The sequence below is a fragment of the Ammospiza nelsoni genome, chromosome Z (genome assembly GCF_027579445.1).
Source record: "Ammospiza nelsoni isolate bAmmNel1 chromosome Z, bAmmNel1.pri, whole genome shotgun sequence".
Classification (NCBI taxonomy): Eukaryota; Metazoa; Chordata; class Aves; order Passeriformes; family Passerellidae; genus Ammospiza; species Ammospiza nelsoni.
The window spans coordinates 59,370,887-59,383,334 of NC_080669.1; the positions used below are offsets into that span (position 1 = coordinate 59,370,887).

Here is a 12,448-nt window from a genome sequence, read left to right on the forward strand (position 1 = left end):
AAGGCATCCCTTCAGGAGAGGAGTAGAGACAAGTTCCATTGACTGATCCTGAGCAGGCAGAGATGTTTCCCCCTCCAGAGATGGTTGTTTTTTTCCCCTCATGTTTTCCTTCTCCAGCCTTTTCTGACCTGAAGTCTTCTTTTTATCCTTTAAATTTTTGCATGTCCTAAGGGAGCGGAACTATCCCATGCTGTAGTTGGGGTCTGGTGACTTTGCTCATACATGCATTACATGACACATAGTTTCCTTCACTGGCATCCCCAGGGCTGTGTAAGTGCATTTGTTAATGGGGCCTTAGGAGAGACTCTGTTAGTGCTGGTCAGAATTCTCAGTTGACAAAAGAGGGAGAAGAAACACCTTGGTAACCCTCCATCTACTGAGATGGATAGAGGTTGTCTGACTTCCATCAGAGATCTTTGCATGCATCCTTATCTCCTGAATGACCAGGTTTTCTAACAAGAGTGTGAATGTCCAGAGGAGGAATGCTGATGCAGGCCTGAAAAGAACGTGAACTCCAGAAGTGTCTCTCACGAGGAGTGAGCTCACACAAGAAGCCACCTGCAGAGCCAGGATGGAGCTGTGGGACAGGGCAGGGTGTCAGTCACTACTGAAAGACAAACAGGACATGGCAGAAGCAGAGGGAGGCTCTCACCAGACCCCTGAGAAATGCCACACCTTCCATGTCAGCTGCCTGAGACGCTGTTGGAGCTTCAGTCCCAGATGGCCCCTGATTGTAGTGCCAGGGTCACTTTGGAATCTGTGCCTGCCCTCAAACAGAGAATGACCCAGGAGAGCAGCAGCACAGTGCTTTGGGAACGTGTGAGCCCAGCAGTCTTGGAGTCTTGGCCCACAAAGGTCATATGGGAAGTTGAAACACATCTTCTCTTGCTTTCTGTGCAGGTGCTTCTAGAGAAAGAGCAGGAGCAGACTGCCTTATCTGAGATGCCATGCCAGACTCAGGGAGAGCTGTTCCCAGCCCGAGAGCAGGAAGAGCAGCTCAGGCAGCAGGTGGAAGAGGCACAGGAGAATGGCAAGGTAAGCCTGACTGGCCAGGTGACAGAGGGAAGGGCAGGAAGAGGGGCATAAACCAGAGCTCTTGGGACTGAGGAGGCCAGGAGTCCCACAGGCACTGGAAGCACAGAGCCTTGGAATCTGCAGAGATCAGCACCAGGACAGGATGGTTACAGTGGAAGCAGAGCTGGGTAGGGAAGCAGAAAGAAGTGGCAAAATAAATGTGATTTTGAGGCTAAAAGAGGGAAAAGTGGAGCCTGATGGCAGCTCCCAGTCACTTGCTCTGCATTTGTGTGTACAGAACAGCAAGGCAGAGCCACAAGCGGAGCTGCATGAAGCTCAGAGTGACATTATGGCAGCAAAGAGGAGGAATGAAGACATCCAAGAGGAGAAGGATCTGCAGAGGGGCAATCAACAAAACCAGGTGAACGAAGGAATGGCAGCCACTCTGCTCATGAAACAGAGTCCTTTCCGTTGTTGTTTACAGAACACTGATGAACAGATGCAGGCACGGCTGCAGGGAACTGAGGCTACGATCAAGGCAAGGGAGAAGAGGGAAGACGAAAAAATTAAAATCATCAAAGAGAAAATTAAGTACTTCCTTCCGGAGAAAAAGGCTCTAGAAAAGCAAGTGAGTGAAATAGCAATAGCCACTGCAGTCACCCAGCGGGTGGTTTCTGCCCTCCTTGCTTTTCCTCTATAGAGCAGTGGTGGGGTGGGATAATGCCTCTGAGTGCCATCCTGATGAGGCCTCTATCAGAGCTGCTCTGAAGGACCCTTCCTGGTCTGCTGAATCTCAGCTGATACTCTAGACAGTGGCATTACTCCTTTGGCCATTTAGCCAGCAGTCATCCGAATGAACTCCTGCTGGCTTCTTCCAGGTGACCTTGTTTCTGGAGGTGTTTTTGCAGGTGAACATGGTCACTCACATAGATTTGGAATATGAGCTACAAGCTGTCTGCATCCCTTGTGAATCTGCTCCTGTCCTTTTCTTTACTTTCTTCCCAGTCGATGATTCCTGGCTGATGGGGATAAGCTGTAGTCTCTGACTGCTTTGTTCTGTTTGACTTGAGGTGGAAGTGTCACCATCCTACCTGGCAGCCTGCAGAGAGTTCCAGCAAATGACGGGCAACCAAGAGCCCCGAGGCTGGCATGAGGCCCAGGAACTGTACCATCCAGAGATGCTGCAGGATAAGCACGTCCCAAGGAAGGTGCAGAAAAAGAGAATTTCATGGCAGGAAGTAGAACATTAGAATGAGGAGCTGCAAATGTATCTGCAGACCTAAGAGGGGGAAAGGAGTCCTTGGGAGGAAGTGGAGCAGTTGTTGCTGCAGTCATCCTTTAGAACAAGAAACTGACTATGAACTCCAGTAAAACCAGCCTTCTGTTTTGACCATTTGGTTTCACAAGTGGACATCCAAAGCAATCCAGTTGAAGAGCTCTGCATATGTGGCTGACAGCAGCTTCCTAAGAGCTTGCATTTCAAATGGCAATCTCTCTTGCATTTCAGGGCAATCTCTGCCATGCTTTCCTGACATAAACTCATTTCTTGTCTCAGATCTACACTGATGCTGACACTGAACCTGCTGCAGCAGCAGCAGCACCATCCCAAGGAGCCTTTGCTCCCCAGCCAAAGACGTGCAGCCTGAGCACTTGGTTCACCTCCCGTGCTGACCCAGCTGCTGCTCAGCAACAGGAGATGGCGGGTGACTCCCTGGAGCAACAGAGTACGTCTTGTATCTTTCTTATCTAAGGGACAGTGTGCACGTGTGCACATGTCAGCATAGCTGTACCAAAGGTTTAGTTCTCAGTTTAGTGTCATGGAAGTGCTGGCAGTGCTCCAAGGCAGCAAGAGAGAGCTCTGGGTATTCCTGCTGCCTCTGAGGGCAGCTTAGACTGGCTGGAGTTTGCCTGGGTTTCCCTCTCTGCCAAAGGCAGAAGCGGAGATTGTTCCTGGATCAGCAGAAGGCTGTGATTGCTTGAGTCCTAAGCATTGGCAGAAGCCCTGCTGAGATCAGTCTCTAGGAGAACACATCAAGCCCTTTGTGATTCTGCAGCACAACCCAATTAATCTCCTTCTTGCCCATAACAGCTGCCAGTGCTGTGCTATCAGATAAGACCTGGTAGGCTGAGAAGAGAGCCCAGTGGATTCTGTGTCTATCATCACCTGTTGGGACAAAAAAGGGCACTGATCTGTGCCTCGGTGTGGCTGATCTCAAAGCCCATCCTGTTGTGTCCTGAATGGGGGCAACAGCTTGTATGGGGCTCAGGCTCACTCTGGTTTCTTCCCATCAGTGCCTGTCAGTGCTCATGCTTGGGCTTTGCCAGCCTTGTTGTGGTCGCTGCCCTGCCCCTGAGGACTGGAGGGACTGCAGACATTGGAGCCTTCCTTAGCTGGGAGGGTCCCACTGCTGCCTGGCTGCTGCAGCGCCTTCTCTGGGCCAGCTTCTGCATCCCACGGCCTGGACTCACAGGAGGGTCAGCATCTCCTCTGGGCAGCTCTCTGTGTCACAGGGACGCCTGAGGAGCACTGCTGTCCTCTGTGCCTGTGCCCGCCGTGCTGAGTTGGGAAGACAGGGACATGTATGGCGCTGAGAGGGCGAGTGCAATGGGAGCGACTGATCCGCACTGTCAGGGTGAAGAGAAGCGGCATGGTTCTTCACCTGGGGCACGGGCAAGGGCATCTTTGAGCTCAGCCTGCTCATAAAGGGTGAGGGTCCTGATGCTGAAAGCCCCGTCAGGATTGGTTCTAGCATGAGCTGCTCTGGTTTACAAATGCAGAGGCATTCTTCTGGCAAACTGCTGCAAGGTGGAAAAGATGGGAACACTTGGCAATATTCCTCCTGTTCTGAACTTGGCATCTGTTCAGATGAATTGATTCTAGATGTCCAGGTGCATTTATCTTAGCAAGTAGGAAGCCTTTTATAAATCTCACAGTGTTTATTCCGAAGAAAAGAAAGGCACTGTTAGTTCCAGCTCTCCTTAATGTTTCTAGATGACAAACTTACTTGCCTTGGTAGGTATTCTCTTCTGGCCTCAGTCTCCTCTGAATGTATCTCCCTGTGCTCCCTTGTGTGTTTGCTGTCAAGAGGTCTCTCACTTCAAAGGATGCTAGAAATCAGTCTCTGTGCCAGCCACTTATGCTGTGCACCTGCTGTTCTTTCCTTGTTGTTCTAGTTCCTGTTCCTGTTGTTAGCCAGCTGTCCACAAAGGGAGGGCTCAGAGCCCCAGACAGTGGCGCTGCCTTTTGTATCTCCTAGAAGGTGGGATCTCTGCTTTAAGTGAGCATCTTGCATTTTGTTTCCCTCAGGAAGAATGGTGAAGATGGAAAATCCTATAATAAAATACATTGAACTGGAAAACATTGGCAGTGGGTGAGTCCAAGCAATGTTAATTTTACAAAACTATGCATCAGGTGTTTTGCCGGTGGAATAGGTATCAAGTGTGAAGTCAGACAAGCTGCAAATGTGTTCAGGCACTGGGCTTAGATTGTCAGTGCTGATCAGAATTTCTAAGTATGCTCAGAAGGCATTGTCAAAGACATCTCCATGCTTCCAGTGTCCTGCAGGTCTTAGGCATTTACAGCACAGATCTCCCGTGTGGGCTGGCTTTCACTGCAAGATCTAAATGGCTTCTGCTTTCTCTGCTTCTGTTTTGTTTCTAGGACTTTTGGAGATGTTTGTAAAGCACTTGACACTGCCACAGGAAGACAGGTAAATGTCAACAGCCTCTGCAGACTCTGCTGCACTCGAGGGCTTTTCCCTCTGGTGTGAGCTGTGGCTGGAGCTTTGGGCAGAGCTGTGCTGAAAAGGCACAAGAAGCACAGACTGGTGCCAGCCCGCAAAATACATTTGGGACTTGGTCCTCCTCAGCTGCCGGAAGGAAGGCACGGAGGGCAGCGGTTCCTTTCAGAGAAGGACGCGCTCACTCGCTCTCCATTGCTAAAACGAAGGTGGTGCCTTACAGCACCTCACTGCTCTTTGGGGCTACAGCTTCAGAGTCCTGAATTCTCATTTCTGGCTGCCAGCAAATGCATCTGAAAGTTACTGGTAGTTCCTTAGCCACCTGCTGTGCTGCACTTGGGAACTGCACATAGGGAGAGATTGGCAAGGCGTCCTTAAAAGCCCTAAGCCCTGCCCATAGCCCAAGATGTATCCACAGAGTATTAAGGCATGGATTACTTCTTCTGAATTCCAAACAAAGCAGCAGAGATTGTGGTCAGAGGTTTGTGGGTGATAGCTGAGACACCACTGTTACCAAATAGTCAAAGCAAAATGTCAGTGGCCCCATATGTCCTGTAACTGGCCCATAAGGGAGCAAAGAAATGGGCTGTTGGAATGTCAGTTCCCATTCTGATGTCTAATCACAAGGCAGTTAGCACAATTTGGCTGTGTCATTCCAAAATCACTCGCTCCATGTGAGAAATTGTTCTCATGCCACCAGCTTTTCATGTTACTGATTTTCAACATCATTTTAGGTGGCCATAAAGAAAATAAATCTTCAAGGACTGATCCAAAAGGAAGGAACCTTTAATGAACTTACGGTCATGAAAATTAATAAGCACCGAAACATTGTGAATTATTTAAAGAGGTGAGTGGTTGTTATTTTATCCCAGCAATGTTTGTTTACATGCTGCAAGCATATAAAGTTAAAAACCCACTTTGGTCACTGGCAGAAAATAAAGCTGATAATTATTGGTTAATTATTATTTCTCTACTTATCGCTAGTGGATGGGAAGAGAGTGCATTTTGTGTGCATTAATCCACCCTGACAAACGCAGTTTAAAAATTTTTCAAAAACCTGGATCAGCCCTATTTTACTAATTCAATACCCTCGAAGTTCACTGCCTCCACTTTGTTTTGAGGCTTGATTTTTTCAAATTTTTCTCAGCACCTTTTAAGTTCTGATAAACCATCCTAGAGAGGATTTCCCTTGGATTGTTATGCCTTTTCCATTACTGTGTATGCCAGGACAAATAGGTGTTTATTTTCAGAAACACCATGTGTAACAGGTTTTTTATCTGGGCTGTTACTAAACTGCACTTTTCACTTGTTGCCCATTTAAGACGTGTCCTTTTCCACAGCTGTGCCTTTCTCCTTGAGACTGCACAGATTGCAAACAATGCACAGCCAAGAGGGAATGTCTATTCCTTTTATTCTGTCCTCGTCACAAAGGCACCCAGAAACAACCGTTGCTGTTTCCAAACTGCAACCTAGCCATGCATGTTTATCTCCACAGCCTTGTTTCTTTCTTTCAGCTACCTTGTGGATAGGCAGCTCTGGATGATTATGGAGTACATGGACGGAGGCACTCTGAGCGACATCATCAATGAGACTTACGTGTCTGAAGGACAGATTGCAACCATCAGTCGGGAGGTCAGGGATCCCACCTGTACTTCCAAGGGCTAGGGCAGGATTGTCTGGGAAACAGGGGCTTGGAACTGGAGTGATTTCCTGTGCCAAGCTTTGTTTCTGTGTTGCTATGGGCAAGCAAAAGCATCTCAGGTGAAATGCCTGCCACTGCCCCTGCACTCACTGTACTCTGTTCCCATACTCTTACCTTCTTCTGTTGTATTCTCACTCTTTCTCTTGTATTTGTATTTGCTGTTCTCCACTTGCCTCTCTAAACATTTATCTCAAGGCTTTCTGCATTGCATTTCTTGCCTGTAAAAGCAAAGGTGCTGGTGGCAGGATTTGAAACTAATGGCAAAGAAAGAGACTCATTTCTCACAGTCCTTAACTGAAAAGGATAGTACTCAGACAAAACAGTGTTTGCTTCAGGAAGGTGACTGATGTGATACTTCCAAGTCTGTGCTGATGCCAGCAAGAAAACCTTTGTCATGCAGCCTCCCACCCAAAAGTGATCTGCTCCATACCAGAGGGAGGGACTTTTTCTTTCTTGGCAAACCCTTGTTTGGAGACAGCACATCCACTGCAGCAGGAGTCATCCTGGCTGGTTTGTGGGGGACAGCCTACAACAGCAGGTGCTGTTCCTCTTTCAAAAGCTGACATGCCTTTCCTTAGAAAGGTCCTGCTCTGCAAGTGTTGGAGAAGCAAGCTCTTCCTCTCAGTGGCACTGTGTTCTGCCATTACTCCCCATCCACCTGGAGAGGGAATCTTTTAGAGCTGTTTCCTTTCTTGTGTGATGAAATCACATCACTCATTTTTGCCCTCTTGTTTCTGTTTTCTCTCTCAGTGCCTGCAAGGACTGGATTTTCTTCACTTGAACAACGTGATCCACCGAGATCTGAAGAGCTGCAACATCCTTCTCAAAACCGACGGCTCTGTCAAGCTGGGTCAGTATCTTCTTGGTCAGGTGCAGCATTCCCGGGATGTGGGTGTGGGGCTGCTTGGAGTGACAGCCAGCTCCCCAAAAATGGTGCTGGTGGCAGTGCAGGGACAACCTCTGTGAGCTGATGACATGGTTGCAACATGCACAGAGGTATGACAAGGAACCACAAGAAGTCAAGAGTGGTGTTGGTCTGTGTGTGTCCCCTTCCAGAGGAAGGGAGTTACAAGTCTAAAGCTTCAGGAAAATAAAGGCCACTGCTGGAGGTGGTGTAAAAAACGAGGGGGTTTTTTGAAGTGGCCAATTCCATATTTTCTTGGCTAAAGGCCTAAGGAAATAGAGCAGAGACTGATTTTCAACAGATGACACAGTGCATTCTTAGACTGAGAGTGGGGAATTTTTTTGCTTGGTTTCCTAATTGGAGCTGGCTTTCATGGTTTGTTGTTTTCTCCACAGCTGACTTTGACCTCTTTGCTCAGCTCACCACTGAGCAGAGTAGACAGAGCTCTGGGGCCAGCACTACTGGGTGGATAGCACCTGAAGTGGTGACAGGTCAACCATATGGCCCCAAAGTGGACATATGGTCTTTGGGAATCGTGGCCATCGAAATGGTGGAACGAGAAGTTCGTTACTGGAGTGAAACTTCTGTCTTGGTAAAGTGCAAATACTCACTGATCCCACTGTCTTTCTCACCTGTCCCATGTTCTGTGTCCCATTGGACAAAATCCCATTGCCATCTGCTGGCACCACTTCCACCAAGGTCCCCTTCTAAAAATGTCCCTGCAGCACATCAGCATCTGCTGTAGGTTTGGTTGCATCAGAAAGGGAAGTGGCAGTTCAGAAACCTAACCAGTTCAGAAACCTGCCATTTTGGCCTCCAGCCATGCTTGACATTCCTCATTTGCTTTTTGAACCCTGTTGGAGCTTTGTCTCTGAAGGACAGGAATTTTTCAGTGGAACCGTTGGATGTGTGATAAATATCCTTCAAAATGGAGGTTGAGTCTTCCCAGTTTCAGTTTTATAGAAAAAGAAAAAGCGACAAAGAAACAACCAGCAAAGCAATGCCCAAGTAGTTCTGCTTTTTTTTTCTTTTTGAACCACAGCACATCAATCTTCCTCCATACTGAAACATCTTTTCCAAATCCTGTGGGTCTTATAAACTTCCAGGTTTTCAAGTCATCTGTACTTTGTTCAGTCTTGTGTGTGGATGGCCTGGATAAGTTCAGGATGCATTTTTCTCTGACTGCAGTTAGAATTGTAAGCCAAACTCTTGGCTGTTTCTTGGTACTTTAACTAGTTAATGAGCTTGCAGGCAGGTGCCTGGGCTGGGATCCAGTGTGGGCAGTTGACACCGGTGCTGTGTTCCTTTACTGCAGGAGCAGGGCCATCCCTAGCCTGCCCAGTTCTAATGACAGTGAGGACTCCAACTCCCCACCATGGCCAGTGGCTGAGCATAGCTGCAGAGGGTCAGGATAAAACCCCCTTTGTGACCTCTGCTGGTGTAGGAAAAGGAAAGAAAGCTGTCCTAATTATTTCTACTCAAGGGGAGTGTGTTTGTTGTTTTAGGCTTGGAAATTTTCCTCTGGGTTGAGGAGGATAATAACAAAGCCTCTTTGGTCACCATCTATTTCAGTGCCGCTAGCACAGAGCTGTTAGCATTGTGATGGGCACTTTTATGGAGACCAGGCCGCAGCCTGGGTCATGGAGATCCTGCCAAACCTCCCATTTCTTACCTGACACTTTCTGCTAATGGGCACACCTTTAATGCATTGACTTGAGTATCCAAATGAGCAGAGGATGACCATAGGGATGACAGTTCTCCTTCAGATTTGACCATTAAAAGGTTTCCTATTGTCACATAAAGAAGCTAAAACTTGGAGCCAAGAGACAGAGCTGCAGGTAGCTCCTGTGCACCCAGCAGGCAATTTCATCTCAATATATTTGTACATGCATCTTAATGTGTCTGTGTTGAATATGAGATTCTAAATGTTTGTTTCCTTACCTGAGGAATACCTGGTGGATTTCCTTTCTTTCCTTCAATTACCACTGTTTTCTAGAAGAGGACAAGAATCTTGATGAGTTTTGTTTTATGGCAGCTGTGCTTAAGGGACCAACAAGCACTTCAGAGATACTTTTCATGTACTAATCCTTTGAAATAGTAGAGTTAGTATAGCAAAGTCCCTCTTCCAAAAAGCCTCTCAAGCTGGTGTGAATCCTCAGGGAAGGAAATGTGGTTTTGGTGATGTGGCTCCCACTAACTAGGTCAGTCAATGAAATCAGCTGCCAAGGCAAGATCTGTGGGATGTTGGAAATGCTGTGGCTGCATTGGGGTTTGGGTTTTTGGTTGTTAAAGGAAAGTCATCTCTGGGTATCTGCCATGGCAGAAACTGCCACTGCAGAGTGGGGCTTAATCAATGGGATCTGGGAGAGCAGTTGCAGATGTGAAAGGAGTAGGTGGAGCCTCATGTTTCCTTTTTCGCCAGCCTAAAGTCCTGAGAGCCATACAAGGGACACCAAAGCTGCAGCAGCCCAACCAATTCTCGCCTTGCCTGCATGACTTCCTGAGCTGCTGCCTGCATACAGATGAGGAGAGGCGCTGGTCTGCCAAGCAGCTCCTAGAGGTAAAATGTGAAGGGGTTGCAGGTGAAACAGGGTCTGAGGGATGGGCTCCTCCTCCACTCAAGTCCAAGGCATCAGATGAGCCCCTTTCCTCCTCACCGCCAATTTTAGTGCTATTCAAATTAAAACAGTAAAGAATCCTAGACTGGGCTGGGCTGGCAGGACCCTGTAAAGGTCCTCTGTTGCAAGTGTCCTGCAATGAGCAGGGACATCTTTAAAGAGATCAGGTTGCTCAGAGCCCCTTCCTACCTGCCCTGGAATGGTTGCCCCATCCCTGCCCAGGGATGGGGCACCTACCAGGTCTAAGGGCAACCTGTGCCAGGGTTGCACCATGCTCCAAGTAAACAAGTTCTTCCTTAGACCTACTCCGACTTGATCCCCATTATATATTACAAATACTATCCCATGTCCTATTGCAACTGACCCTCTTAAAAAAGGTGTCTCTTACTTCCTGAGAATCCCCTTTGAAATGCTGGAACATAGCAATGAATTCTCCCTGGGGGCCGTTCTCCGCCAGGCTGAATAACTCCAGGTCTCTCAGAGGAGAGTTGCTCTGTCCTCTGACTGTTTCTGTCGCCCTCTTTTGTAATTTGGTGGGGTGTTCAGTTTTATCTAATGGCAAAAGAATGGAAGTAGAGCAATGCAGGGTACAGAAACATGAAATGGTGGTGGAGGAACCCAAGGAAGCCAGTCCCAGCTGAGCAGTCAGAGATTTGGCTGTGGGCAGGAGGAGCTGTGGGGGGCTCACTGTGAGCCTCTGAGGAGCCCTGGTTTGTGCCCTCCAGCCCACCCTTAGAGGTTTCTGCTACACAAACAGGGACAGCTGGGAGGGACTTGTCCCAGCCCCATCTGCTGCCTGGCACACTCAAGCAGATGGGAACTGTGCCAGGGTTACTGCCAGGTTGTGTGGCAAAGAGGGAACTGCAGGGCCCAGTGCCACTGGGCTGGCCCTGCTGGGAAGGAAGGTGCCATCCAGCATGTGAGGGACAGGGCATGGAAAGGGCACTGCTCTGTCTCCCGGTGTGAATTAGCACAGTGCCTGTCTTTCAAAGACAGGGACCAGTGTAAGGCTTTGGAGTTTCCTGAAAAGAAAAAACTCCAAGGACAGAAAGCACCATTTCTAGAGCACTGGCAGGGCAAAAATCTCAGCAAGATGAAGACACCTCGATAAATGGATGAGTGGGATTCTGGGCCAGGTTTGCCTATGATGGCAAGGTCCTGCACATAAAGATGGTCCCATTGGTCCTCTTCTTGCATCCTTCTAAGTGCCAGAGGAATCCTGTGAACTTGGAAAGTCATGGTTCATTGTTTTTTGTTGATTTGTTTTTTTTCCCTTTGGGCAGCATCCATTTGTAACATTTGCTGAGCCTGCCTCCAGCCTGGTGCCACTGATTGTTTCAGTGAAGAAGAGGAAGGAGACAAGAATGTGACAATCACAGCAGGACCATTTATTCCTCAACCAGTTTAGAGTAGGATTGTAGGTTAGGATTAGGATTAGGATTAGGATTAGGATTAGGGTTCAGGTTAGGATTAGGGTTAGAGTAGGATTGTCTAATAGGACTGCAGAGTAGGATTGGAAATGAATAAAATTTCTGAAACCACAACTCACCTTGAAGATTCCCTTCCTTCTCACTCTGAACAAGCTCGAGAATTCCTTCTGAATTGTCTGTTGTTTCTTAAAGGTGGAAAGTGATACGTTTTTTTTGGCATGGTGTGAAAGTGGGGAAGAATCTTCTTCATTGTCCTGGTTTAGGGCAAATTTGTTAAAGAATCTGCAAAGGAGGGCCCCTCCAGAAAGCAAAACCCACACGGCCCCTCCCCCCCCCCCAACCGGTTCGGGAAAAAATTCCTTGGAGAGAGGTGGAAAGAACCTGTTTATTTGACTGGCCCAGCACCCCCAGCACACAAAATGAACAATACCCGATGACACCGCTCTGAGAAAGATGACAAAATCAGAAAGTCTCTTTCGGGGGTGGTTGCTCTGTTCTCAGTCCCTCCAGCGCTGGGCAGCTGCTGCAGCCGAACCTTCGGTGTTCCCGGGTCCCAGTCCGGAGCAGGTTCGAGATGGTCACAGGAACAGGAGAGGAGAAACAGTCCGGGAAGGAATTTGGACTGTTTAGCTAGAACTAGCTAATAAGCAGATGCAAAAGCGGGAGGAGAAGCAAGAGCAGAAAAGCAAGCAAGCAAAGCAGCAAGCTGAAAGCAAGAAGTGAAAAACAGCCCTATGTACTGCTGTCTCGGTGTTCCTGATAAGAGAAACACAAACAAACTTCCACTCTTCAGAGCCAGTCTTAAAGGCACAGAACAGATGAATGGGGATACAAGCATTATCATGTCACCCCAGGACATTCATTCATCCTCTCCAGACCACATTGCCTTTGGAATATGTCCCACTGGTCTGGTTTTGGCCAGCTTTGGTACTTCTGTTTGAGGCAGAAGGGGCAATGGCGTTTGCAGGCAAAACCAAAGGAAGAATGGGACAGCCCAAACATCCTGTGCAGATGCAGGCATTGAGCTGTGACTGGAGAGC

The 12,448-nt window shown here is 48.1% G+C and overlaps 1 protein-coding gene across 1 annotated transcript in view; it reads left to right on the forward strand.

The window, feature by feature from the left end:
* The window catches only part of LOC132087070 (serine/threonine-protein kinase PAK 3-like), a 35,390-nt gene extending 24,042 nt beyond the window's left edge, over positions 1–11,348 (forward strand). Inside the window, exons 8-15 of the mRNA XM_059493098.1 lie at positions 901–1,035; positions 1,313–1,642; positions 5,489–5,601; positions 6,269–6,386; positions 7,207–7,306; positions 7,756–7,952; positions 9,783–9,920; positions 11,262–11,348. Coding sequence (XP_059349081.1) covers positions 901–1,035; positions 1,313–1,642; positions 5,489–5,601; positions 6,269–6,386; positions 7,207–7,306; positions 7,756–7,952; positions 9,783–9,920; positions 11,262–11,348 — 1,218 coding nt within the window. The remainder of the gene's footprint in view (positions 1–900; positions 1,036–1,312; positions 1,643–5,488; positions 5,602–6,268; positions 6,387–7,206; positions 7,307–7,755; positions 7,953–9,782; positions 9,921–11,261) is intronic.
* Positions 11,349–12,448: the final 1,100 nt, after the last annotated feature.